Raw genomic sequence first — 27309 nt, forward strand, 5'->3', positions numbered from 1 at the left:
AAAACGAACTTACGCTTGAAGTGGGCATTGCCAAAAATAAAGACAAATTTTTCACTGTAAAACGTTCTGTGTTTTCTTCAGTGAATATGCTGCGTGCAAGCAGCAAGCTCACGTTTGGAAATTACACGCACGAGTGGCGAAGCCGCGCGCGTGTATTCCTGAACGTTGTAGTCGCTTATTTGAGGTTGTCAACGGCGAGTAAGTAGCATAATTTGTCCCTGCGACACGTCCCTTCCACTCGTCTGTCAGCACCTTAAAGGTGCCTACACACACGAAGTGACATATCGTAGCGACGCCTTGCAGGGACAAAATCAAAACATGTGCACAGAAAAGAAGATGAAACAGGGAGATACTTTTCAGACATGTCACTGCAACATGTTCCCGCCACTATTTCTTACTTTGTGTGTACATGTTGTGATTTTGGCTGCTAAATGTCGCTGCAACATGTTCCTGCTACATTTTGTTCCTTCGTGTGTACATACTGTAATTCATGTCCCTGCCACATGTCCCTGCAACATGACCCTTTGTGTCTCAGCAACTTGGGGAGTTTTGCACACACGACTACCAAAAAACTACTTCATCCAAAACCCAAATAATTTAGATCTAAAAGTTTACATCGGGAACAAAAAGCTTAACATTACTAAATATAGACAAGCAAAGAATCACTGGAAGACGGCAGACCTCTTGTAACACTAATTTTAATATTTTCTCCGCTCACCACTTAATATATATACGTACGAGTAAGTGCGTACCTTAATCCATTGAAAGATGATGAAACTTACTTACACAAAAAGTACAGTGCAAAACCAGTGTACATGCATTACATTGATATATACATCCTTAGTAAAAAAAACTGTGTCCTTGTTCCTTTGGTGGTATGAAAATACCGAAAATAAGCCCTCGCATCTCCACCTTGTCCTGTCTGAGATTTGTGGGGGTGGGTGCAGGGCAGGGCTAAAATAAGCCCTACCGAATATAGTTCATTCTTAAATAAAGACACAACTTTTCCGATTATAATCCCCTATTGCCGCCGTTTAAGCATGCTCTCAGAACTGCAACGTTTGTGTAACGACGGCAGGGCTGCAGCACTAAAGACTCGACTTCAGCTTAAATGTTTCCATACAAACATTGTTGGTACAATTTCTGAGAGAAGTCATTAGTGTTGTCGCCATTATTTGTAGAAGTAGTTTTGTTAGCTAATCTAGTTTCTTTGTCTTGGATAGCTTTGTTTCTCATCTTGACGCTAAGATTGGTCGGTACCATTAATGATAAGCGAGCGTTCCAATAGACAACCAGTCGATTGGACGAAGTCACGTAAACCAGCGATGGAAGATTCTTTCCGGGAGTAAACGCGTAGCGCCCTGCACAAAAGGCCATAACGTTTTCTCCAAACTTAAACTGTACAACATTCTTAAAGCGGTCGATAATGAAAGTGTCTCCGTCCCACGAGCAGGCAGCCATTTCCTCGTTTCCATCATTTGTAATGTCGAGTTTTGACAGAGCAAACAGATTGAAACAGCCCTGGTTGATACGCAAAGACCAGTGGAGTTTGTTTCCGTTCATTAAAATCAAATGACCATCTTGTGTGCATAACGCTAGGTATGTCTGATCTTGTTCCGCTGAGTTGGTCACTGAACTGTTATTGTTGTGGCATTTCAGAGTAGTTAGATTTGTGGGAATATCTTTGTTCCTTCCATAAACCAGCGGTAACTGTTTGAAGATAGAGTTGGAAGGGGAACTGGACATCTAGTGAAAAACCAATGAAACATCCTTACTTTATAAACTGAAGTTGGGAGTCTCGTGAGTGTGTATATAAGGGACCTTAGGCAACGAGAACGCGGACGGGGACGGAGAACGCCCAAAGTTAAGGGGGGAAACACAAAACCAACTGCGCATGACTGGTGGAAAAACTTTTGACGTTGGGCCAACCTCGTACCAAGAGTCTTCGTTCCATTGACCAGCGGTGGGGAGGCGAGCGACCCTGATTGGTAGTCCAAAAATATCGCACTTTCGATTAGCTTTCAAATGCATGGCTCAAAGAACACAAGACTCGAGGTACAACAATGACGTTCTGCGTTCGCTCCAGACTAAAAAAAAAAACAATTTCTGAGATCACATTGAACTGAAAGGTTTCTTCCACCATCAATAGTATTAAATCAGAGCTGCTGTAGTTTTGCCGTTTTCATTTTTTCCTGTTTTCTCTTCAAAACATCAATTTTCCCTGGTTCAAAATAAAATTCCCTGACTTTCCTTGCCCTTCAAAACTATTTATTTTCCCTGATGACCATTTTCTGATTTGTGGCAATCTTCCTAAAACAAATTAATTTGGTGCATGCCATTCTTATTTGTGATTTCAAAACTTGCAATATTCTTCACTAACACTTTCATTTTTCCGATTAAACAACACATTGCTAAAAGTGTAAAGGAAACAAACAAACAAACAAACAAAAAATAAAAATAACCTAGACAGTTAATCAAAAGCTAGTTTAATACTACAATATTCCACAATAAACATTCCTTCCTACCTGGTCACTTGGCAATTTATGATGGTTTAAATCAAATGATGCCAGGATAGCATAAGTACCCCCAGGGTATGAAGCAAGGAGATGTCTTGTCGATGCAACATCAAACACCGCAAGGGAACCAATCTGGCATGGCACTGTCCAATGACTGATGGTTACCAGGCGATAAGAAAAAGTCTGAGCTTTTTCCACAACTTCTGACACCTTCTGTTCATTGTGGCAGGACGTTTTTGGCTTTGCATCCTTTTCCTGTTGCTTAGAATCTTTCCTGTCAAGTTTTTCGGTCATCTTTGTTCCTTGTTCATCAGCAGCTTCCTGTTTATTAGCTTGCAAGCCAAGGGATGTGTCTGATGTGTTGTTCTTTTTTCTGGGCTCATCTTTTTCTGCGAAAAATTATGGATCATTAATTAACCCATTGACTCCCGGAGATTTTGTAAAAAAAGCGTACTTTTTGGACGTTTAAGACATTTTCTGGTCAGTTATGAGCCAATTAAGCTCCAACCTACTCAAAATGTCACTTGCCGCAACATGAAGGCATGCCTTCCTTTCCACTAGCATTGCATCTTATGACTTTTTTGCTCGGGCATGCGCAAAAGGCAAAGTTTGGAGATAGAAAGTACGTACCCTACTACTTTAGGCTTTTAGTTTTTCATTTTTTTTTTCTCGCTTTTTCTTTTTCTACCTTTCTTCTTTTGCTGCAGTTGTTGGCCTTTCACTGGGCTTGCTTGCAGTTCAAAAGGAGCCAAGGTAGCCTGAATTTCAGACATCCCTCTGTGCTCGCCTACTCGCCAGAAGGGACGTCTGAACGCATTTGGGCCTAATGCCGTCCGGTGACGTCACTACCCGAAAACCGGGTAGTGATTTTGATTGGTTGATTTAAAAATTATTTGCATAATTATGTGAAATTATGACTGAATTTTACCGCGCGAGGATTGTAATTTGAAAACGTTTGGAAAGAGTTTGAAAGAGTTCACCTTCCCAGAATTGAATTTATTAGTCATTTACCTTGAGTTTATTACTTTATTAGTTTACCTACGGATGAAGAATAGTAATGGAATTCGGTAGGTTTTAAGTTGGCGGCATTCGTCGCTTCGACATGCAGTGTTTTGCCGAATTTATATGTATTCTTGTTTTGTCAACAAAGCCACTGAGTCGACGCTTATGTCCTGCAGCCTCGATGAGCCAGTGATTTCTGAACTCAGTGCCCACAGTCAAGTAGGATATTTTTGTATTGAATTCCGTTTCTTGATGCCTCTGTAACCTTATAAATTGATTCATTTAGTACTCACGAGTGTGTTGTATTTGTCCGCTGCGTAACATATTATATTTTGATCGCTAGTTAAAGCAAATCAGTTCAGATTAAATCAATTCCGTAAAAGAATATAGCCTGCAGTCGATTAAAATCTCATTCATTTGTCTCAATTTTTCAATAGTTTACTATTAAAACAATTTTATACCCTGTAATCCTTTATTGAAGCGACTTTTCTTTCACAATTTCATGGCCTTGACAGAAACTTTTCCGCATGAATTAAAACCAAAGTGTAGTGACGTCACCGGACGGCATTAGGCCCAAATGTGTTCAGACGTCCCTTCTGGCAAGCAGGCGAGCACAGAGGGATGTCTGAAATTCAGGCTAGAGCCAAGGGTGGTTGGGGCAAATTCTCCTACGAGTTTTTCACTTAAATTTCTAAGCATTTTTGTGGGTATTTCAAGCTCAATTGACCCAATTGCTCTTATCTGGGCATCATAGAAAAGACCTTTTTCTCCCACAGAGATTGAGTATAAGTGATGCCTTTTTTGATCAAAGATGATGACATCATTAGTGGAAAAAAGGGAAACGTTCGTCACAGCCGGTTTAGGCCGGCACAGGGGCCAATGGGTTAACCAAGTGGGGGTGGGTTGGGGGTGAGGTGGATACAGAGGAGCAGGAACCTAGGAGTTAAGAGGCCAGAAGTGGAATTTTCAAGAGGTAAGGAGCCAAGAGAAATTCTGCAACATTGTGTAATATTTTACAATAGAGTAAAAAGATATGGCAAGTGGGAAGTTTAGACCCCTGGCCCCAGTTGTTCGAAGGGTGGATAGCGCTATCCACCGGATAAATCACTCTCCGGTGGATAGCGTAGTTTGTTTTGTTAAGACTTATCCACTGGATAGCGGTTTATTTACTGGATAGCGGTTTATCCGGTGGATAGTGTTATCCACCCTTTGAACAACTGGGCCCAGTTCCTCCTCTCACAACTTTAGTCACCCCAAAGCAGATTTTGCAGTGCTGGGTCAGTGAGGATTGCAAGGAGAACATACAAAAACCTGTTCCAACCCAGACAACAAAAAAATAATGGTTTTAACCAACCATTATTAAAAAAAATAGGAAGGGGAGGTTGTCAGTATAAGGGGCAAATGCATCAGTTTCCTGGGTGTGAGTCCTTAGGGTTGTGAGTTCGTAGCTCCAGGGGCTATGAATTCTCAGGGATGTGTCATCAAGTGTGCATGTCGAAAGGGGTGTGATTTTCCAGGGGGTGAGAGGTAATGGATTGTGATTCCCCTGGGGTGAGTCGACAGTGGTGTGAATTACCAGAGATGTGAGTTCCCAGAGGTGTGAGTTCCCAGGGGTGTGAGTTCTCAGGGTGTAAGTTGACAGTGGTTTGAGCCACCAGGGTTAGCAGCCCTAGGGATGTGAATACCCAGACGTGTTAGTTAGCCAGAAAAGAAAAGAGCATCTAACCTATTCACTCAGACTAGCAAATAAGACATATAAATTTACGTAATAAAATTTCAGAATGCTTCAAGCACTCAGATTACCAGAAACTGGCTTCCAGTGACTACCAAAATGGTAAATAAATAAAAACATAAAAATGATACCTATATTGGGCTGACTTTGGGCATCGGTTTGTTCCTGACAATCAGCTTCTAGCTTGTGGACATACACGGCCCTGTCAGCATGACCCGTCACTAGTTCAAACATGCCATCACCATCAACATCTGCTAACAAAAGCACTTTGCAGTTGGATGGAAGAAGCTGGGAGGAAATCGGTTCCAGTCTCTCCTCTGTCAACTCTGAAGTGACCTAAAAACAAAATTGAGCACAGTTCAACTTTACAATCTATTGAAAAAAAAAATCGTGCAATTAAAAAATCAAATTTCCCATTTCATTTCTGTAGGAGGCACAGTGACCTTATCGCCCAGGCCTTATTGTTACCCTTTTGGACAACAGTTTGAGCAATCTAAGCTCATTTTGTAACAATATCTCAAAAAAAAAACAATTAAAAATGAAATTTAATATTTTGCTATTTTTTCAAGTGAATACCTCTCTATATCTAAATGTGTACTTCAGCCCCCGTGAAGGTTTGTAAATACAGTAGAATCCCAATTTCTCAAACCCTTGATTTTTTGAACCTTCCAATAACTCCAACAAAAAGTTGTTTTCACCCCAGGGGGGGGGGTACTTGGGGCTTCAAGTGACGGGGATGATCGAAAGGATTTTTGGGGATTTTAAATTTTGGATTCCAGGATTTTTTGGGGGGGTAGTAAAATTTGTCAAGTATTTTTTTATTTGAGTAGGGATGTTTTTGAGTATTCAAAACAATGTAAAGATTTGTGGTAGTGCCTTGGCTGTGTAGTTCCGCAATAAAGTACAAACAAACATGTTTTGCTGTTGATTTTTGAGATCAGGTCAATTTTTTATCTAGGTCTTCCAACATAACCTATTAAAATCCCTAGGGATTTTTTTTAGGTCTTGATTTTTGCCCCCATTCGGTCATCCCTGTCACTTAAAATCCTGAGTATCCCCCCTGGGGTTTTCACACAGCAATTTTACCCCCGGTTTCTTTAAGGCCTCAATTTCTATTTTCCATGGAGGTTCAAGAAATTGGGATTCCACAGTAGTTGGTAGAGATCTGTCAATAGTGCTGGCTGGGATCACTGTGTTACACTCTTGAGCAAGACACTTCCCTCTCACAGTACCCAGCTCTCACCACCCATGAGTCAGGAACTGGGTACTAGCCAAAAATGCTGGGGACTGATGAACTAACTTCCTATTCAGCAGAGTAAAGTGATTATCTTTGTCCCTTTATGCTATGCAAACTAGACTTTTGGACAGCCTGATAAACTACTGTGGAATGTAGAGTCTGACAGATTAAATGCAATCCAAGGAAAAGCTAATTCAGACAGAATTTCTAAGAATCTGAGTTTTCTGAAACTCACTTGCAGACATTTCAACCCTCTTGCAGGAGCTTTAATTTCGAGTCAGTACAGATGAACTTCCTCTTATTGACACACCTCAATATTGATCACTGACAGCACTCGAATTAAGTGCTGTACGGTCTTCTGGGTGCAGCAAGTCCTTAGTTCTGTGAGTTCCTAGCTCCAGGGGGATGATCGATTTCTCAAGGAGGTGAGTCACCAAGGGTGCAAGTCCACAGGGGTTTGATCCGGGCCCAGGAATGCAAGTCAATGGGGGACTGTGATTAATTCCCCAGGGGTATGCCTGGCGTATCCAATCGAACAAAATCGAACCAGAAATCAATCGAACCCAATCGAACACCAATTGTTCGATTGGGTTCGGTAATCGAACAAAATCGAACATCTGTTTTGCTGTGAGTTCGATTTTCGAACCAATCAAACCAATCGAACTCAATCCAATTCGATTTTGTCTGGAATACGTCTCTTGATAAGTTAAACACGCAGAACTAATCAGGGGGACGGTACACCGTACAAAATGTCCGCAATATTAACAAACAGGAGTTAGGTAATCGAATGCTTGATTGAGTACGATTGTCGACTGTTCGGTAATCGAACGTTCGATTTTGTTAGATTGTCGACTGTTCGGTAATCAAACGTTCGATTTTGTTAGATTGACCAAATTTTATTGTGAGTTCGATTATGTTCGGTTACCGAACCCAATCGAACGATTGGTGTTCGATTGGGTTCGATTACTGAACGTTCGATTGGATACGCCGGGGGTATGAGACACATTAAATAATAAAACAAATATTACAAACTGGAGCCTTACACTAAACTTATTAGACCTTTTATTTGTTATTTTTTCTTAAGCTTGAGCTTATTTTTTTTGGAATATTTTTTCACAACAAAGCTAATATTTTTACTTACGTAAAAAATGTGGCACCATCCTTCTGCAGTTATACAGAAAAGCAAATTTTCACCTTCATTCCACAAATCTCCCACTCCAACACAAGTTATCATGCCAAGGTGAAGACAGCTTCGCCATGGTTTTGTAGAACTACCCTTGAATATTGATAGTTCGCCATTGATTTGACCCACAACAAGTTCGCTGTCTCCATCGTTGTCAACATCAGCCAACAACAGGGCTTCATTGAACAAATTATCAGAAATTTCAAGCTGTAGATTCTCGACGAACGAGACTGACCTCGTTGTTGTATTCATAAGCCAAGTTTAAGTTTCATCATAAAGTTTGAACTTCTCGACCGCCATTTTGTGTACTTCTTTGGCACGAATGCGGCACGTCTGCAAGAATGGATGGGTAGGGGTGGGGGGAAGTACTGAGTAAATTTTAGGTTTGTCTGTCACGTTTGAAATGCGATTGCAAACTTAAAATCCAGTATTTCTTTAAAAGAAGGACCCAATTTTAGAAAAAGATATGATACAACCTGCAGTCTTTTTGGAAACTTTCCGCTCGTTAAAAATGATTTTTGATTTAACTGCCTCTCTGTACCCCAGAAGGTTTCATTTTCGCGCCACGAGTGAAATTTCACGCCACGTGACAGACGTAAACAAGAGTTATTCATATAAAAGCTGCCGGGTTTTAGCTCGCACCCGGCTACTTGGTTTTTTGTTATATTTTAGGCATTTTAAGCTCTGGATCTTAACTATGGAGGAAGGTTTTCCCTCCATTTTAAATTTAAACGTCGGCGGTTATGTCTACACAACGACTCTGGACACCGTCACACGCGATCCGAAGTCAATGCTGGGAGCCATGTTTAGTGGAAGACAACAAATTACCAAAGACACAAGAGGAAACTATTTCATAGACAGGGACGGAGCACTGTTTCGCCACATTTTAAACTTTCTACGCACCTCGGAGCTGTGTCTTCCTCAATCATTTGACGAATTTGATCAGCTCAGCGCGGAGGCAGACTTTTATCAAGTAGAAGACCTGATAGTAGCGTTGCAAATCTTCCGGGAAGATCGCAGACGAAACCTGCAGCTTAGCGAAGGCCAAGGATCGATCATTGTTTCGGTGGACAGATATCGAAATCAGCTTTTGTTGAGCGGCCGGGAAGATCTCATCAAGGAAGTTTTTCAAGGATATATCAAGCCATCGGAACTCGTGTTGACGTTGCTGCCCGCGCGGGGATATGTCCGGGATTATCGGGTTCCCTGGAGACCGGGGGGCTCCGAGCTGACAAAGGCGGACGCATTTGATCTATTGTATGGACATGGTTTTGTCTTGGAAGGTTGTAATGGTGGTGGTAGTGATGGCGACTTAGCAGGAACACAATTTCAAGAGTATATTTTCGTGCGAAAGAATAAACTTTGACAATCAAATAATTACCGTAAAATTCCGGTTATAAGCCCCCCCGCTTATAAGCCCCCCCCCCCGGTTATAGGCCCATCAACATGGAAACAAAAAAATACATCCAGTTATAAGCCCCCCCCCCCGATATAAGCCCCCCTCTACCGGATGACAGTACTGAACAGGGCTAAATGTTGTTTATTGTGCGTTTTTAACTTAAAAACGTATTTCGATCAACACTCCCGAGGCTCGTTTCGAAAGGTTTTTTTCTTCCGCTTATAAGCTCTCCCGAATATAAGCCCCTCCGCTTATAAGCCCACCCAAAAACCCTTATGAAGTTGTATAAGCCCAGGGCTTATAACCGGAATTCTACGGTATTACTTTTTCCCAGGGATTTTTTAGCTTTGGGCTGTTACGGTATGCCCCCAGGGGGGGCTACTCAGGCAGGTTTTGGGTGGGTAGTATGTGCCAACCCGGTCTCAAAATTTGGACACTGTGTTAAAAAGAATTTGCAATTGGTAACGGCCTGTTTTGGTGCATTCAACAATATTATATGCCATTCTAGAAACAAAATAATAATAATAACAATCTTTTATTAGGAAAGCTCCATCACTTAAGTGGTTTACATGGAGGTCCTAACACTAGATATATACAGTAGAACCCCGGTAACTCGAACTCGGATAACTCAAACAACCCCGCTAACTCGAACTAACTTCCATTAACCTTGGACCCACTTTTCAGTCATTTTTACTCGGTTAACTCGAAATCCCCACTAACTCGAACTGTCTTTCGTTTCCCTTCAGAGTTCGAGTTACCGGGGTTCAATTGTATTATGAAAACAGGTATTTTGGCCTTGAAAACAGGTATTTTAAGCACTTTTCTTTGTATCTGGGAGACTTGGTGATCTGTATAGGAGACCAGGAGATTTGGCCTGTATCTGGGAGACTCCCAGATACAGAAGAGTTAGCAAAGGTGCTTAATGTTTCGGTAGTTTTTTTTTTTGTCTCACTCCCGAGTTATGCCCAGGATTGAACACAGTTACAAAATTTACAACATTTTGCAGTGAACTAACAGATTTTACAAACATTGCAAAATTTTGCAAAATCAGAAAAAGTAAATGAGGTTCAAGGAGGGCCCTCAGTTAAATGGCAAATTTTATGAAATCTCTCCATAGTACGATAGTTATCTTGTGCTTTTGGCCTGCAGTCAACGTTCTTTATTATTTATTATATTTTTATCAAATATGTTGGCAGTCCACTCTTTAGCCATTCTAGAATTTTAAACCCTGAAGTTTGTGATCACAAGTTATTTTATTTCTTATTCACAAAAGAGTAATTATTATTTATTTAGTAATGCCTTTTAAAGTAAGAAATTGCTTAGATGTTACATAATTTCAAGTTGATCACTGTTGGACAATGTTTTGCTGAGTAAAATGATTTTTAAATGATTTTTATTACAGAAAAATGAAATGCTGTTTATCAGATATTGATGTATTATATACATCCATAAGTTTTACCAAACACCAGATTTTCTTGGTCTGACAGGTGTGTTAGGATGTCATACTTTGAGAAAAAAATAATTGTTAAAAAATAAAAATAAATAAAATAATGTACATGTAGATGCATTTTAGAAATGTTCTTCTCTGGGGAAAAAGCCTTATAAGCATGATTAATTTCCTCAAAATTTTCCCTGTTACGTGCATCTGTTCGAGATTTTTGAATTGCACATGCTGCTTTAAATAACTGAATAACATTAATTTTCCCCTATCTTTTCCCACACTTCAATCCCTACCCATTTATATACCTCCAGTCTGAAAAAGGTACCCATTTTGGGCAGAGCCTCAATCCCTGTAGCCTACTTTAGCTTGGGTTGCTTGCGGTTAGCTTTTATAATAGGGTTAGGATTTCTATCTGGAATAAGGGTGGATCCTAGCTCTGATTCTAGCTCAGATCCTGGCTTGGATCCTGGCCCGGATACTGGCTCGGATCCTGGCTCGAATCCTGGCTCGGATCCTGGCTTTATCATTAGTTTATCTCATCTGAGCAAGTTTATAGTACCAAATCTTATCAACAAACATTAAAATTTTAAAAATTTATGAAAGAAAATTTTTGCCTGATAAAAAAACACAACTTGGACGTAACTGGAAACGAAAGGCGCTGATATCTCTGATATGCCCCAATAACACAACGGAATGAGCAAAACTTCAGACTCAGAAAGAAGAAGTTTTTTAATTTTTCCGATTCCAAAGTACCGCGAACCCGGATGTTTTCAACCGGCAGTCTCACGCTTATGGGTCACGCAAACACACGCAATGTCACGCTTCTGGCAAAAATAGTCAAAGAAGAAAGATAAACAAAAAATGGTGGATGAAAGGTATCCGATGATCAGGAAAACGCTCATGATCTATTTTCAACCGGCTTTTCTTACTTCCCCACTGCGAGTTTAGTGAACGTGTACATTTCCAGTGTTTCCTAGAAACTCCGCACAGGGTCGGTTGGAACGGAATAAATCAACCAATCACATCACGTCTTATGTCTGCAACAACCAATCCGATTGCGTGTTATAACGAATCGCCTCTTTACACATGGCTCGTTTGTTCGTAACCTCCTTTCTCCCACTTGCCTCGTTGGGTCGTGGAAGCTTGCTTGTTTCTGCACCGGTTTACGCCAGAAAAACACCTTATTTTTCGTCTTTAATGAAACGAATCATGTCTTATTCTACCTATGAAAGTGGAGCCCCCAATACCATGGATTTCAGAATGTATTTTCGTAAGTATTCACAAAATCTGAAATAATTTTATTTAGTCCTCGATAAAATCCCATTATGCCGGGCCCATCGCGTTTCGAAATCAATTAAACCAACGCGCTTTCTGTTAAAAAAAAATTCATTGAAATGTATGAACTTCAATATACTTTGTGACATGATGTCATACATATTTCCAGGAGATTTCGATCTCTGAACCTGTAAAGCTTACTCAAAGTTCTGTGTTTTCGCACGCAACTGCCTGAACGAAATCTCCTGCCGTGATGAATTCGATTCAGTTGGAATAGAAATTCTATTGCTGAATCGGGTGTTTATTCTGTCGATCAGTCGCAGTTTGATGCAATGTATGTGTTAGGTTTCGAGTCACGACCAAATTAATGACCTTTGGAATCTTCGAGCACTTGCCAGTGTCACGTTTCTGTCGGCAGTGACTGACAAGAAGGGAGGGGCCGGGAGGGGTATTTAATAAAACTAATGACCAAAGTACAACTCAAAAAACACTTGGAGGTGATCTAGTACACAAAAGAACAAATTAAAACTCGATTCAGTGGAAAAATTCTTAACCACCTACATTTAAAGGTTGCAATTACTCTGAAACTCATACATAACCTCCTAGGCAGACATTCTTTTGGCTAGTCATGCAATCTTTAAGTCCGGGCCAAATGAGGATGGGAGTTGATGAGAGTTTAAACTCTCCCTCTTCTTTGGCATGGAACTCTCATCGACTCTCGTGCAGTGCGCTCTCATCAACTTTGAACATGCTCAGACTTTCACGAGAGTCAATGAGAGTTTGACAGACTTTCGTTCTCATTTGGCTAGAGTTAATGATAGTCGCTGAGAGTTGATGAAAACTCTCACGAGAGTCAACTCTTATCAACTCTCATCCTTCTTTCGCCCAGACTTTACTTGTCAAGATTGTTGGGCAAGCCAAAAGAAAGTCTGTATGAGGGGGTGAATAGGGGTACACAAATCCACCGATTCATGCTATTTTTTTGGTAAAATCCATCAATCTGTGACCTTTTTCATTTAAATCCGAATCAGCCTGCATTACTGAAAGACTTAGAGTGGTATAGTTTCACAGCAACGGACAGTAAATGTTGTTTTTACGCCAATTTTTAAGACGTTTTGTTTCATTGCTTGTTTTTGCAACAATTCCGCCAACATACCAATAAAGACCAACCAAAGTGATCCAAATTTCGTTAAGTATCCACGATGAGCGAACTTCCTGCCATGAAGAGTCCGGAATCCAGACCAAAATTCGTAGCTAATCGACAATCCACTGTATTTTTGAAATCTGCGAATCTGCTCTCAACGTTAACAAAAATCCACGATCCATGCGCATTTCTCAAAGGCCAAATCCATAGATCCACGAACCTATTCAACCCCTTCTGTACTGTAGGCTAACTCATACACTGAACTAAAAAATTCTCTTTGCTGGATAAGGATTATCGGATTTCATTTGTAATTGTAAAGCTCAATAAGCTTGCTCTTTCCCCCCTGCTTGACTGTCTCAAACTCACTTTCTATATATCTAAACCAAAACTGCAGAAATTCACCTTACATGAAAGTTTTGTCCTCAAATCCTCCTAGGGTTGAGTCAAGCCTTCTAGAAATAAAATTTTTGGATGCCTGCTTTTCAAATCCTGTCCAAATCCTGTTGTGTGCTAACCACTATATAGGCTACAGCATTGCATATTATTTTGGTAATAATAGCATGAACATGGATTTAAATTTATTGCTTTTGTTAGGGGATAACAAAGAGCAAGCTATCTCTCCCTTCCACGATATTCCACTATACGCAAATGCTGAGGTGAGTAAATTTACTGACCATTGATCCTTTAAGGGGGCTAGGTTACAAAATTTTTGGCAATTTCAGCTTGGTTGTAGAATTAACTGAAAAAGTAATTATCACAACACTATGGCCCTAAACTGTAGAAGCTAGAACTCAAAAGAAACACAGGAAAGCCAAAGAGGGGCATGGATAGACAAAATTGGAGGAGATGAAAAAAAAAATGGAGCAATAAAGGCAAAAAATTAAGTCACACACGAGATCTCATAGCATGGTAACTGTTTGAGTACAGTAAACAAAATTTACCAAGCTGACCCTGGTAGATTTGAAGTTATCCATATTTCAGTTAAAACGGACGTTACAAGGTTTGACATTACCAACCTTGAATTTAATCACAGGGCTACTTAGAAAAATGAATTACAGTGTGATGTTTCAATTAGTATAAAAAATGTTACTTTGCTAAAAATGAATAGATTTTTTCATGATTGTTCAGTTGGATCATTGTATAGCTAGGATAAGCAGTGTATTGATAGGTACATGTACTTAATAATTAAATTTTTTTTTTTTAGAAAACAGTTTGCAACATGGTTGTTGAAGTCCCAAGATGGACAAATGCCAAAATGGAGGTGTGCCATTTAAAAAAAATTAAAATAATTGTAATACTGATACCGGTACAATTTATGTTTTATACATAATTGGTAGTGACATCTCAGTGACTTGGGGTGAGGTTGACCCTCCAAGAGGGATTTCCTAGTAAGTATATATTTTGTTTTCATTAGATTTAATTTATACAAGGCTAAAAACTAGCAGTTGCCCAGTTGTCAGACTTGCACCCAATTATGTGACTGCAGTACAATACAAAGAAGTTGCAATTAAGTCTTGTACTGTGCAAGAAGTACATACATGTACGTGTAGTTAAAAAATGAATAACAAGTACGTAGTCTTATTGGATTTCGTTTTATAAATACTTCTCTCAACTTTACTGTCATCAATTTGGTAATTTGTCGTTCTGAAGTGTAAAATTCTGAAAAATATGTGACTACAGTACAATACAAAGAAGTTGCAATTAAGTCTTGTACTGTGAAATACATAAGTGTAGTTAAAAATGAATAACAAGTACATTAGTCTTATTGGATTTCTTTTTTCTTCTCCCAACTTTATTCTCATCAACTTTGGTAATTTGTCGTTCTGAATGAGTCATGCTGACAGGTTCTTTTTTTTTTACAGATTTCTACAAAGGAAGCCCTGAATCCCATCAAGCAGGACTGTAAAAAGGGGAAACTCAGATTTGTACACAACTGCTTCCCATATCATGGTTACATATGGAACTATGGAGCCTTACCTCAGGTAAGCTGTAGTTTTTATCCCTGTATTAGTGTCTTTTGGCTTATGAATCGACAACCAGTCAAGAGACCTGTGTGTAGATATTCATTTTATAGCAAGTGTGGTAAAATTGCTTTCATGATGTTATCAATTGGTAAGAAAACAGTGCATTTGCACCAAAGTGGCCCAGGCTGGCAGAATGTGTCACAGTAAATTTAATTGTGTTCACGATCAACTAAAGGTATTGTTTATCCTGGATGGAATCATAATATCAATGTTAGCTTCCATTTGCGGGTTACCCAGCTAAGGTTTCCATATTGTCCAGGGGCAGATCTAAGGGAGGGTGCCGGGGTGTGTTACCCGAGATGACCTGCAGCTTTCTTCTAATGCAAGTGCTATTCTGCAAAAATAGTCAGTTACAGTACACCATTCCTTAGTAGGGCATCCTCTTCTAGGAAAAAACCTGGATCTGCCCCTGTTGTCCTACAGTTGGCAAGTACCTATATATATGACGTACATATGACCATACATTTTTTTAAAAAATTAATTTCAGTTCATAATGATTTCAAACTAGTACCGGTAGTTTGATTTGTCTTTATTTCCATCTGCACCAGATTTTTTACCCTAATCCTTAAACAAAGAAAAATACAAATCAAACTAGTTTAAAATCAATTCCACCTGAAATTCATTTTAAACTACAACACCTACTCCAGAGTGAAAAGACCTGCACTTAGTGTTTTACCGAAAAACACAACAAATAGCCATCACTCGACCCAGGACCACTCAATGCAGAGTCCAGTACATTAAGGTCGCGCAGGACCCTTGCTCATTAATAAATTCATTAGCCAAATTTCTTGACGGGGTGCTATCTTGTAAAGCTTTAATTCGCTACTTTTTGAACATCAATTCCTCTAAAATGTTTCAAGGATATTCGGAGATGATGGAATTACATCATGAATGTCCTTTTACTGAGAGATGACTGTTAACTGTGACGTTACAAGCTCTTAAATGTTTAAGTGCAGATAATGCGATTTTGTGTCCAAGTTTTCAGCTAAAACAGCGCATCGAGTTATTATAAATGATTATATAACCTAGTGATAAATCATAACCTCTTTTGTGTTCTGACAAGAACGAAATTTTTGATTTCAAAAACTGCTAGAAATAAATGGCATCTAAGACAGTAAAAATGTGAAATCTAAACTTTGAAACATGCTATCTTCCTTTTGAAAAGGACATTTCAAAATTCACTCTTGTCTTGTTATATCGGCAGAGAAAACTTGGACACAAAATTGCAGGTTTTGAGGCTTCTGAAGACCTTCCTAGTCAATGTTTACAACAACGTGTGCTATATTCAAAACTATGAATCTAATTATGATAATTCGCTATGTCCCAGGGCACGGGATCCAAAGCTGAGAACAATAGCGTGTAATTACTTGTACAAAGAACTTGAAGAAAAAAATTCTCATGAATATTTTGTTTGTTGTCGGCTTCAGTCGTCGCAGCTCGTGCATACTCTTTAAATAAATACATACCTAATGATTGCAAGGGTCCTGTGCGACCTTAACCATTAAGCCGCCAGTGTCTCCCATTGGTGTCCCAATGACATGGCCATAATATGCGAGTTCTGTTGATTTTAGACCTGGGAGGATCCAAACCACAAAGATCCTAACACACAGTGCAATGGTGACAATGATCCAATAGACGCTTGTGAGATTGGAACCATGGTAAGTGCAACAGATTGTATGACCAGAGTAACCGGCGACATATAATCAAGTAGCAGGTGGGACTCCAGCAGTCGCTGGCTTGTTTTGACAACCCTGGACCATTAGCCTGGTCAGTTTACATGAGATTGACTTTCTGGCTATAAATAATTATTATTGCACTTTTTTGTCTGAACAAAAGTGTTAAGCCTTTTGAACTGATAGCAGTCCTGTTTATTTTATTATTTTGTTTTTTGAAAGGTTACTGTAAACTTCCTAAAGCATACACATAGTTTGCGAAGGTAGACATATTTCTGGCCTTGTACCTAAAGCTGTGTATATGAGTTGAAAAAAGATCAAATCAATCCCCCTTTGATTTGTCACCATCATTGTCAAAAACCTTCACTAAGAATATCAGTGTCTGTATTTAAAATATTCAGATTGCCAAACGAGGAGATGTCAAGCAAGTAAAAATTTTAGGGACTGTCGCAATGATTGACGAAGGTGAAACAGACTGGAAGATACTCTGCATTGACGTGAATGATCCTTTAGCCAAGGACATGAATGGTAAGACTGTTAGACACTATTGATTACAGTCAGCTCTCTCTAAAACAGACACCTTCAGGACCAGCTCCAACTGTCCGTCTTAGAGAGATGTCCATCTTATAGGGAGTTCAGTTACAATAAAATGACTGAAAAATGGGAGAGACGGGACAAACTTAACACAAGGTGTCCGTTTTATGGAGGTGTCCATCTTATAGAGGTGTCCGTTAGAGAGAGTTGACTGTATGCTCTTTGTAACTAAAAAGAAATTTTAAGACCAATCCTGAAAGTTACGTACTGTGCAGTCATTTTAGCAAAATTTTGTGGTATTGAATCTTGCATCTGTACTTTGTTCTTCAGATATTGATGACGTTGAAAAACACATGCCAGGACTCTTAAAGGTACAGTATCTACATGTAATTACATTGGCACATGTACTTAATTTTGCTAGTCTTTAAAATTTGCAATTTTTGCCATTTTTAAATAATCCCAAAATTTAAGACACGCAAAACGTATTTGTTAATGTTTGACGTATTTTTAATGTTCTTAACCACTGCATCATGAATATGGAGGATGGGTGCCTGGGATACCCGGGAGGGCCTCCACTGAGGTCAGCCGGCCCTCCCCAGATAGAATAAAGCTGCCAAGGCTGGCAATCCCAACAAAACAGCCATGAGCCCCCACACACAGACACCCGTCACACTGATTAAATCAGTGGAAAAATGAATTTATAACTAATAAAAAGTAGCAGGAAAGGGAGGGAGGAAGGGGAAAAACTCGCAAAACATCCCTGAAAACCCTCCATGGAACGAAGACCTGACACCACGCTGTCATGTCCGAGAAGGCAACGCACTGAGCCTGACAAGAGCTAGTAACCGCTGACCACCAGGACAGCGGACTACCCACTCGTTGTGGTTAACTTGGTTAAATTGCTTTATTTAACTTGGTTAAATCGCATTTAACCTCATTTAACATGTTTTTTTTTTTACCAAATTGGAAGAAAATCATACATCAAAATTGACTCTGAGAACAGAACTCGGAAGTACACTGTCGTCACGTATAACATTATCAAAAACTGTGGACAAGCTGAAATAATTACCAAAAAGTACATGTAACTTAAAATTAACCATAAAGATAATAACAGAGCAAGTGAAGACCGCAAAGTGTCTCTGCTCAAACCTAAGTTAGCTTGAGAATTCTGGCGAGAAGAAAATTGATTTTGGCTAGTGAAATCAAAGCTGTCACTATCCAAGAGGCTAGCTACATGTAGCAAAAAAGTTAGTCTTGAGCCCTGAGTGCATTAACTGAAACTGTACGTGTACACAATACTTTTAACATATAAGCTCAATCATTTCTTAGACATCAAATTCACTCTGATGAAGGGAATTCCCTGAAACATCTGTTTTGATACTACCTTCAGTGCACTCCAAGAACACTATTTGAACTATTTGACTGTATAATGACGGCTGTTCAAAGACTGCTTTCAGGAAGAAGGCATTTTGACAATGATTAACAATCATTTGTAGGCCACAGTGGATTGGTTCAAGATATACAAAATTCCTGCTGGTAGTGAAGAAAACAAGTTTGCCTTCAATGACGAAGCAAAGAACAAGGTACATAACTTTTATTTATTTTATGTTCTCTTAGCAAGGAACTTGGGTGTCAATCAAGATGGAATTGATTGGCTGACCGTTAATTGCAAGAAGATTGAAAGTCATTACACCTACTGACTGTCACAGCAGTGTTCAATGCGTAGTGACATTCATCCTTAATGTCAAGGAGATTGAAAGTCATTACACCTACTGTCACGGCAGTGTTCAATGCGTAGTGACATTCATCATGTTAATTCAGTATTGTACATCTTTGGACGTTGCCTTTTGATGAACTCAAGTAAAAATGTGACAATCAAAGCCAATGCATACCAGTTTTTTTGTTTCATGCAAATGAGCCCACAAGTTCAGAAGGTCACATTAGTAAGCTTTGATTGGTGGATTTTAATCTGTCTTATTTAATTACCGGTAACTGGCATGTCAAAAGATAGCCAACTGTGCACATAACACTGTGAAAGCACTGAGGTGTAATTATAACACTGTGAAAGCACTGAGGTGTAATTATAACCCAAAAGCACAGACAGAAAAACGTTTTAGTATAACCATCCCTCATGTTGTGTTTGTTTGTACATGTATGTATGTTTGTTTTGTTTTTATTTTACTTCCTGCTGGATGGTCAGTTACCAATAAAATGTGTAAAAACTTGAGTAATACTCTTCACAAGTTACTATCCAAGAGATGTAGCAACAACCCAGGAGGGTTACTTCGGCTTGTAAATGACGGGGATGATCGAAGGATTTTTTTGGGTTTGAAATTTTCGATTCCGGGATTTTTTTGGTTTGGAAAATTTGGCAAGTATTTTTTTGGGTGACTTGATTAATATAGGGAATTTTGGGGGGTATTAAAAACAACTAAAGTGTGTTGGCGCATTTATGTTAGGATGAATAAACAAACACAAGCGTTCAATTTTTAATGGTTTTCTTTGCGTTATATTATTGCCCCTCCTGGCAATTTAGGGGTTATTTGACAAGGGATTTGGGGGGGGGGGGGTTATTTTTGGTCTAGAGATTTTTTGGTTAATATCGGAAGACTTAGGGATTTTTTTGGGTCCTGAGTTTTGCCTTCATTCGATCATCCCCATCATTTACAAGCCAGAGTACCCCCCTGGGAGCAACAAATGATTTCATTCTCAATTATTAACATTCTGGCTTACTGGTTTCCTTCCATTTCTGTTAATGTTGGTGCTTCTTGAAGACAGGACTTATTGTACACTGAAATTATATGACTGTGATGTTGTTTACTTAAGTAACCAATGACTTTGTTTCTTAGGAATTTGCCATAAAGATTATAAATGAAACACATGAATGTTGGAGGAAACTTCTTCTCAAAGAAGTGGAAAATGATGCAGGGCTTGCATGGTGAGAACTTCATAGGGGATTTTTCTGCTTTTCTGTAAAAAAAGTGTGCAAGGAATTCCAAGAAAATGCTCGCCTCCTACGCAGACGTTCTTTGGGCTCATCAAGCTTGAGAAACCGTCGGGGAGTGTGATGGGCCCAAAGAACGTCTGCGTAGGAGGCTAAGAAAACGTTCATGATTTAGGGAACCCTCTCTGCTCACCCTCTTTTTTGAAACACGAGAATTGTAATTGTGCAGCGTTTTAGATTTTCAAGTTATGTAGTAGTGTTCTTCATGGGTAAAGAATGTGTCCACCCTACAGGGCTCGACACTAACACTCTCCCGATTTCCACTGGAAAGTAAATTTTCTTCTTGGAAAGTAAAAAAACGAAAATGAACCAAAATACTTACCCGATCTGGAAAGTAAATTTTAGGCTTTACTGGAAAGCAAATTTTATGCTTAAAAGGCTTAAGTGGAAAACAGTGTGTAAAAAATATGATAATGATAAAAAATAGCCAAATGACAATGACAACTCGTCTTAAAAAGACAAATTTTACGCTATTCTCGCATTCTCCGCCATATTGGATCAAGAGAACTCCCGAGGAGGTCTGGGTACTATAAACACACGTGGTATGGTGCAATATTGATCTTCTGTCGCGAAGGTATGTAACAAAATCTTTCCAGGGAAATGAGTCTCTCTTTAAGTTTCGTTTTTCTCGACGTAGTAGTGATGTTGGACAAAAAGAAGGCGAAAAAGAAAAAGTTGACGAAGGACAAACGGGCAAAAGCACTTCAGATGTACGTGTTCAGGACAGATTTCCCAATGTCCTTATGTTGGTTGAAATTACACTGAATCTACCGCTGTCAACAGCATTTTGTGAGCGAGGTTTTTCAGTAATGGGGAAAATAAAGTCAGACTGGAAATCATGCTTGTCAGTTGAAGTATTAGACTGTCTCATGAGGATTCGTATTGAAGGGACTAGTGTTTCACAGCCGAGTTTAACCCTCAACCTGGAGTGCAGTTTTGGTGCGCTAGTGGAACGAGGATGAGACGTCCAACTTTTAACAACTAAAACAATGCCGAGACACATAGTGAGATTTTTTTAATATTAATTAAACATGGTTAGCAACTTTTGAACTGTCGTCCATTTTGGAAAGTAAAATTTTGAGATGGAAAGTAAAATTTGAAGGCTACTTTCCAACATGGAAAGTCGCGTAAAAAATTAGTGTCGAGCCCTGCCCTAGTGTACAAACAAACCGTGAGAGACGTTTAAAGATCACGGTTGAGAATGCAATTTTCACTCCCAATAGTGTCAGAGCTAGGATTTAAACAAAATCATTTTTGTGCAGTTCCAGAAAATATTCATACCCATCCCAAGGAAGGTCGTTGGAAATGGGGGGTTTCAAAAGCCAATGTTTTAAAGGAAAGTATGGGGCTTAACTGGAATTTCCTGAGGGGGTGGGTTCCATGGGAGGGGTATGGATATTTTTTGGACCAAATGAACACATTTGAAAAATAAATCAAACAACATTACTCTACTGCTCAATAGCTCTGCACCTTGTACAGCATAATAAACAGTACCATTGAGAGTATTGCTTAATATCTTTCATTTCGTAAAATACTATCAATATGGCTTCATCCTCAGTTTTAACTGCCTGTTTACATCAAAATAATTGAATTATAATTCAGTTATTGATTTAAAGTTTTGCCCTGGTCATTAAGTGGATGTTTTGTCACGAATAAATGACTTGACTGGTTTTTACTTGAAGATTAGGATGTGATATAGCTTTGGTAGCCTGAATTAACTCTGAATTTTTTCAATTTGTGCATCATCTTGGGAGAGAAAGGGAACATAATGCAAGCCAGATCTTTCCACATTTGAGAGTCTTGCGTATAATTTTAAATTTTGTGACACCATTTTGAAAGTAAATAGGTTGCATTTTCTGCCTAAATGTTCACATTATTGATTATGCTGTGTTATATCTGTTCTTTTTTACTCTTTCAGCAAAAATGTCACGGTAGATAACTCACCTTACAAAATGTCTCCTGAAGAAGCAACAGGTGTTCTAAAACATGTGAGTCTTGATCATTCTACTCTTAAATTTCTAGATTAGAAGCAGAATACCGCCCTGGCCGCGTATGTCATTTTCCCTTGACTTTGGACTGTTCTAGAGCGTTTTTGCATTGGAAACAATATAAAGTCTTCTGTTGAAGTTTGGGAAATGAGCTCTCTTGTTATGCAAACTCTTCTGTTTGTTAGAAAAAACACATGATGCCACTTGAAGACAGAGAGTGTATTAGAGAAAAAGTAGGGAGCTTTCCATTCGACAGAAAATTCCGAAAATTTCGGAATAAGAGCCAAATGGTACGGAAATTTCATTAGCCTCGATTTCCGCCGCCTTCTCGAGTCTGGTCCAGGAGTGCAGGCTCATTTTCCCGAAAAGCTGCTGGATATAAAACCTAAAATTTTATTGGGAAAGCTTCCAGACAATCCAAAAACTATATTGAATTTCTGGAATGCAAACAATTCAACCGAAAATTCGGGAATTGAGGAAGCATAATCAAATGGAACGAAAATTTCCAATTTTCTGAAAAATGATCTCGCTCTCCATTCGTCATTAGGACTTTTTTTCTAGGAAATGCAAACCAAAAACTTTGGTCAAATGGAAAGCGCTCATAGTTTCTTCAAAATAATTTTCCTTTTCTGAAAAAAAAAATAATTTTTAGTTGGGATGAACTTCTCACAGGGGGTAAGGCTTTACAGAGCTTCTATACAAGGACCATGCCCAGAGCTTGCACTTTTGCCAAAAGACTATTTGCCGACAGTGTTCTCTTTCCCTTTTTGTGTTTTGTTTGTTTATTGTAATTTTCAGTCAACTGACTTTCCTTCTTTTGATTTTTTAGGCGGCTGCCCCGGCTGAACCACAACCCATCGATCCTGCGCTTGAAGGTAAGTGTTGCAACTTCAACGTCAAAATGTCCATTCTCAATAATATCCTCTATTTCAATTTTTTACGGCTTTCTTTATGGGCATTTGCTGTCTTTGCAAGGGGAAGTTATCTCTTCTTTGCCGGGAATCGCACAAAAATCCTTGCAAAAATGTATATTTAGTTATAGCTCTGAAACAAGTCCCTTCGTAGTGCTTGTTTTGTACAGTGTTTAACGAACGCGCAGGGACATGCAGTGTTTGTTATACCACTGTAGAGTTTAATAATAAAGTATTATTTCGTTTGTCTCACGACGTAGTCACGTGTGATGGAGATCGCAACGTTTCGACTGCATACTGCTAGTCTTCATCAGGCGATAAGGTCGACTGGTTGTGCGTTAGCTTATAAAGCACACGGCTGCGCTGTGATTGGTTGGTTTTCAACAGTTCTGATTGAAAACCAACCAATCACAGCGCAGCCGTGTGCTTTATAAGCTAACGCACAACCAGTCGACCTTATCGCCTGATGAAGACTAGCAGTATGCAGTCGAAACGTTGCGATCTCCATCACACGTGACTACGTCGTGAGACAAACGAAATAATACTTTATTATTGTACTCTACCACGATGAAAAACCACAACATTTTTTATGACACTGTAGAGTTTGTTTTGGCTTTCTTATGGCTGTTTAAAAAGTTTAACCGTGTAATGTTCTTGTATGCATTAAAACATTTTTCAATACTCTCTTCCAATGCCCCACTCCGCCAACCCCGCATATTAGCCCTCCCCGAAAATGCGCCCATTTAAAAGGGACGCTGATCAAATGTAAAATCAGGGCTGAAATTTTATGGCAAACCAGCCTAACTCTTATCTTGTCATTGATCATGACTTGCTAACAAGACAACATTTTCGCTTTCACTTGTTCAATTTTTTTGTATAGTTATAACTACTGCCTTTAAGCACTTAATTAGTGTTAACAGGAGAGTCCATACAAACGCTGAGAAACACAAGAGTGTGGACGAGCTCTCAGTATGGACTCTTATGGTTATGTCCTAAATGAAAAGCAAAGACAAGCCTCGAGCCAAGTGGCCCATACTGCCGGAGCCTATCCCGGTTTGGATAGCATAAAGCCCCCCTTATTGGGAATTAGCCATGTTCAAAACGAGCAGGGGACTGGGTACGAATATTCAATATCGATTACACTGAAAAACTGGGCCCGTCAACTGAAAGAGCATCCAAAAATTAGTAACTCAACCAAATTTAAGAGTTATTGGTTTAAACGCATAGGTATGGTTCACTTTTAGAAATTGCTAAAATAAGAGAGCTTAGTATGGATTGGAGGGACAGCTGTCCATCCAGCCATACAAAGCTCTCTTAGTTTAACGATTTTTAAAAGAGTTCCATGCCTTTGCGTTTAAACCAATAACTCTCAAATTTGGTTGAGTTACTAATTTTTGGATGCTCTTTCAGATGTCGGGCCCAGTTTTTCAGTGCAATCGATATTGAATATTCGTACCCAGTCCCCTGCTCGTTTTGAACATGGCTAATTGTTAGTTCCATCGCAGGGTAAAACCCCCCCCCCCCCCCCATCATTATGTCACCGGTACCCATTTATGCACCTGGGTGGAGAGAGGCACTATGAGAGATAACTGTCTTGCCCATGAACACAACACAGTGGCCCCGGCCAGGACTCAAACCCGGACCGTTCAATCCGGAGTGCGGCTCGCTCCACCGCGCCTCCCTAAAAGCAAGCTTAAAATTATTAAATGGGATTTTTTTACCTGCAAGATCCTTTTATTTTCGAATTGATATAAACCTTAGTTTTCACAATTCTTTGATCTTCTTAATATACTTTTTTTTGTCAACAGTTGACAGATGGCACTATGTGCACGCAAAAAGACCAAAGTTGTAGCAATTTACTGGAAAAGGTGTTCTGCTTGAGACCATCAACATCGAACTTGCTTCGGAATCCATTCACCTCAAGAGACAGATTTACCTTTCATGGAAGACGTCATGTTGGCGAAACGAATTGTAAACAGAATTTCACTTGCACACAGAAGTCAATAAACTTGAGAGAGAACGCTAGTCTCCGAGTGCTGTTAGTGAGTTAGCCTTTCCATCATCACGCGTTTCTTCGTTACGTGACGGGACCAAAATTAATAACCAATGTACTATGTAGTAGGCCACCCCAGCAAGTAATGTGCCTGTCCTTGAAACTGAACTGAAGGTTGATAGTGATGCACTGACTCGCCGTTTAGCCGCCCCAAAGTTTAACAGGAAACTGTTGACGAAATAACAAAACAACTGAACAGGAACTTACCAGTCTGAAATTGAAACTAACAACACAGGCGGCCCAAGCTCTCTATCAGATTACCTTTGGACGTGACTCTTGCTTACGAGCGGTGTTGTGTTACAAAGATTCGATTTATAAGAGTTTGTATGGGAAACAACGGTTTTGCTTTAAAAGTAAAAAAAAAATGTATATTTTGTGAAGAAAGTTGACTTACTCTGATTCTTTGTTTCATTCTTTGTTGTCTGCCAGATTCTCAGGTCGATACAACGCGTTTTCGGCGAGTTATCGTTATTTAGGTGTCCACTGCTAAATAACGATAACTCACCGAAAATGCGTTGTATTGACCTGAGAAGCTGGCAGACAACAAAGAATGAAACAACGAATCAGAGTAAGTTAACTTTGTTCACAAAATATATATATTTTTTTACTTTTAAAGCAAAACCGTTGTTTCCCATACAAACCCTTATATTAAAATCGAATCTTTGTAACACAACACCGCTCGTAAGCAAGAGTCACGTCCAAAGGTAATCTGATAGAGAGCTTGGGCCGCCTGTGCTAACAAGTACATTGACAAGAATCGACTACGTGGTTATAGATTTAGATTTTGTTCGGTTGATGTTGTCAGCAAAGTAAAACTGCTTCGGCTTAGGGAAACAGCCGGCATACACTCTTTATATATATATAAGAATACAGTTTTACCGACCCAGGCTGGATATTCTTATTTTTCTGCCGATTTTAGGCTGAAAATATTCTTATGAACATTCTTAGAAAATACCGTGTGACATTTCCGTTTTAGCAAGTATTGGGTAATCAATTACAAGTGTTTAGTGTCCAGATCGGTATCGTGTTACATTGTGCACGTGCTCCATCGCTTTTCGTTGCAGCCAGCAGCAAGATAACACTTGGCCGTTTGGCTTTAAACAAAGCATTCCTCACAGTGACACAACAATAAAATGAAGGACATTTCCTTCATTTCATTATTGTTTCAACTAAAAATATATTTAATTGTATTGTATCAGAAACCCATAAGGGTTGAAACGTGTTGTAACTCCCTATGATTCGCATTGTACAAAGCGTTTGCACATTCGTTTACACAAGTACCATATTTGGAAAATTACGAGAACCATTTAACCAATCAAAATTACTTTATTTGGATTGAATTCACAGCGCGCGCTAGCTCGCGCTCGATGGCGTAATCTTGTTTTTGAACAAGCTTGGTTGAATAATAAAGTTAAATTTGGTTAAATTCTCCTGTTTCATCTTCTTGAAGTAGTCTGGAGAACTTCGCTTTGATACACTTAATGTATTTCTTTAGTTTCTGTAAGAAATTTACGGCGTTTAGGTCAAAATTCAAACAACTTGCCGCAAAACCCAAAATTATGTTGCGTGTGTCATTTCGTGAATAAAGCATTCGCGTACAAATTCTTCGTGTTTCCAAATATGGTACTTAGCAAAATGAATATTCAAACGCTGTGCGCGCGCGTTACACGTTTCAACCCTTATGGGTTTCTGATTGTATTTACAAATTTTCAACTCAAAATTATATTTATTCTTTTCAAAATCTCAGCCTCGGGTTTATTCTTAAGATGTTCTTAATTCTTTATTTTGTGAGTTATCCCTTATCCCTAAAACCCCTAACAGGGCCTCTTTAACGTCTTTATAACATTACCGCCATTCGACGAGGAAAAAATTGTTTGCTCGAAAACAAGCAATCTATTCAGAAAAGATGCGCCGTCAACGAGAAGCTTTTGAAATATACGAAAGTCGCCAAATTAAACAAAAATATGCAAAGGTCGCCAAAAAAAATTTTTATAAACAGAACAATAGCTCGCCCGTACCGCTGACCGACGGACTCTGGGCTTTAGATTGCTTCAAATTGCGAAGGCATACAAATTTGCATGCGTAACTAATTTAGGTCTGGGTCAACCTGTCGCAGGTTAAGTCTGGGTTAGAAGACAACACAGAAACGGATTTCGTGTCTTGGAATTCATCGATCAGAGGAGAGCTATTTGG

At 39.2% G+C, this 27309-nt stretch overlaps 3 protein-coding genes across 4 annotated transcripts in view; 2 read left to right on the forward strand and 1 right to left on the reverse strand.

Moving 5' to 3' along the window:
- Positions 1-680: 680 nt before the first annotated feature.
- LOC144665254 (KICSTOR complex protein ITFG2-like) lies at positions 681-8059 on the reverse strand. The gene is made up of 4 exons (XM_078526463.1): positions 7629-8059; positions 5382-5586; positions 2526-2905; positions 681-1746 (listed from the first exon to the last, which is right to left on the reverse strand). Exons 1-4 carry the CDS (start codon positions 7920-7922, stop codon positions 1108-1110), a joined length of 1518 nt encoding a protein of 505 aa, XP_078382589.1. The 5' UTR covers positions 7923-8059; the 3' UTR covers positions 681-1107.
- On the forward strand, positions 7985-10628 carry LOC144665336 (BTB/POZ domain-containing protein kctd15-like). The gene has a single exon (XM_078526573.1). It carries the CDS (start codon positions 8137-8139, stop codon positions 9034-9036), a length of 900 nt encoding a protein of 299 aa, XP_078382699.1. The 5' UTR covers positions 7985-8136; the 3' UTR covers positions 9037-10628.
- A 968-nt stretch (positions 10629-11596) lies between these two features.
- Positions 11597-27309, forward strand: part of LOC144665307 (uncharacterized) — a 43989-nt gene continuing 28276 nt past the window's right edge. Inside the window, exons 1-12 of one of the 2 annotated variants that reach the window (XM_078526533.1) lie at positions 11603-11780; positions 13524-13585; positions 14134-14190; positions 14792-14911; positions 16525-16611; positions 17028-17154; positions 17491-17531; positions 18657-18743; positions 20010-20098; positions 22083-22152; positions 22982-23027; positions 24872-25083. In XM_078526533.1, coding sequence (XP_078382659.1) covers positions 11708-11780; positions 13524-13585; positions 14134-14190; positions 14792-14911; positions 16525-16611; positions 17028-17154; positions 17491-17531; positions 18657-18743; positions 20010-20098; positions 22083-22152; positions 22982-23027; positions 24872-24915 — 903 coding nt within the window. In that variant the 5' untranslated portion in view covers positions 11603-11707 and the 3' untranslated portion in view covers positions 24916-25083. Of the gene's footprint in view, positions 11781-13523; positions 13586-14133; positions 14191-14791; positions 14912-16524; positions 16612-17027; positions 17155-17490; positions 17532-18656; positions 18744-20009; positions 20099-22082; positions 22153-22981; positions 23028-24871; positions 25084-27309 lie in introns of those variants that run through there. The other variant, XM_078526534.1, reaches the window with a different exon arrangement.

The sequence above is a fragment of the Oculina patagonica genome, chromosome 9, assembly GCF_052425735.1.
Source record: "Oculina patagonica isolate OP01 chromosome 9, crgOcupat, whole genome shotgun sequence".
Taxonomy (NCBI): Eukaryota; Metazoa; Cnidaria; class Anthozoa; order Scleractinia; family Oculinidae; genus Oculina; species Oculina patagonica.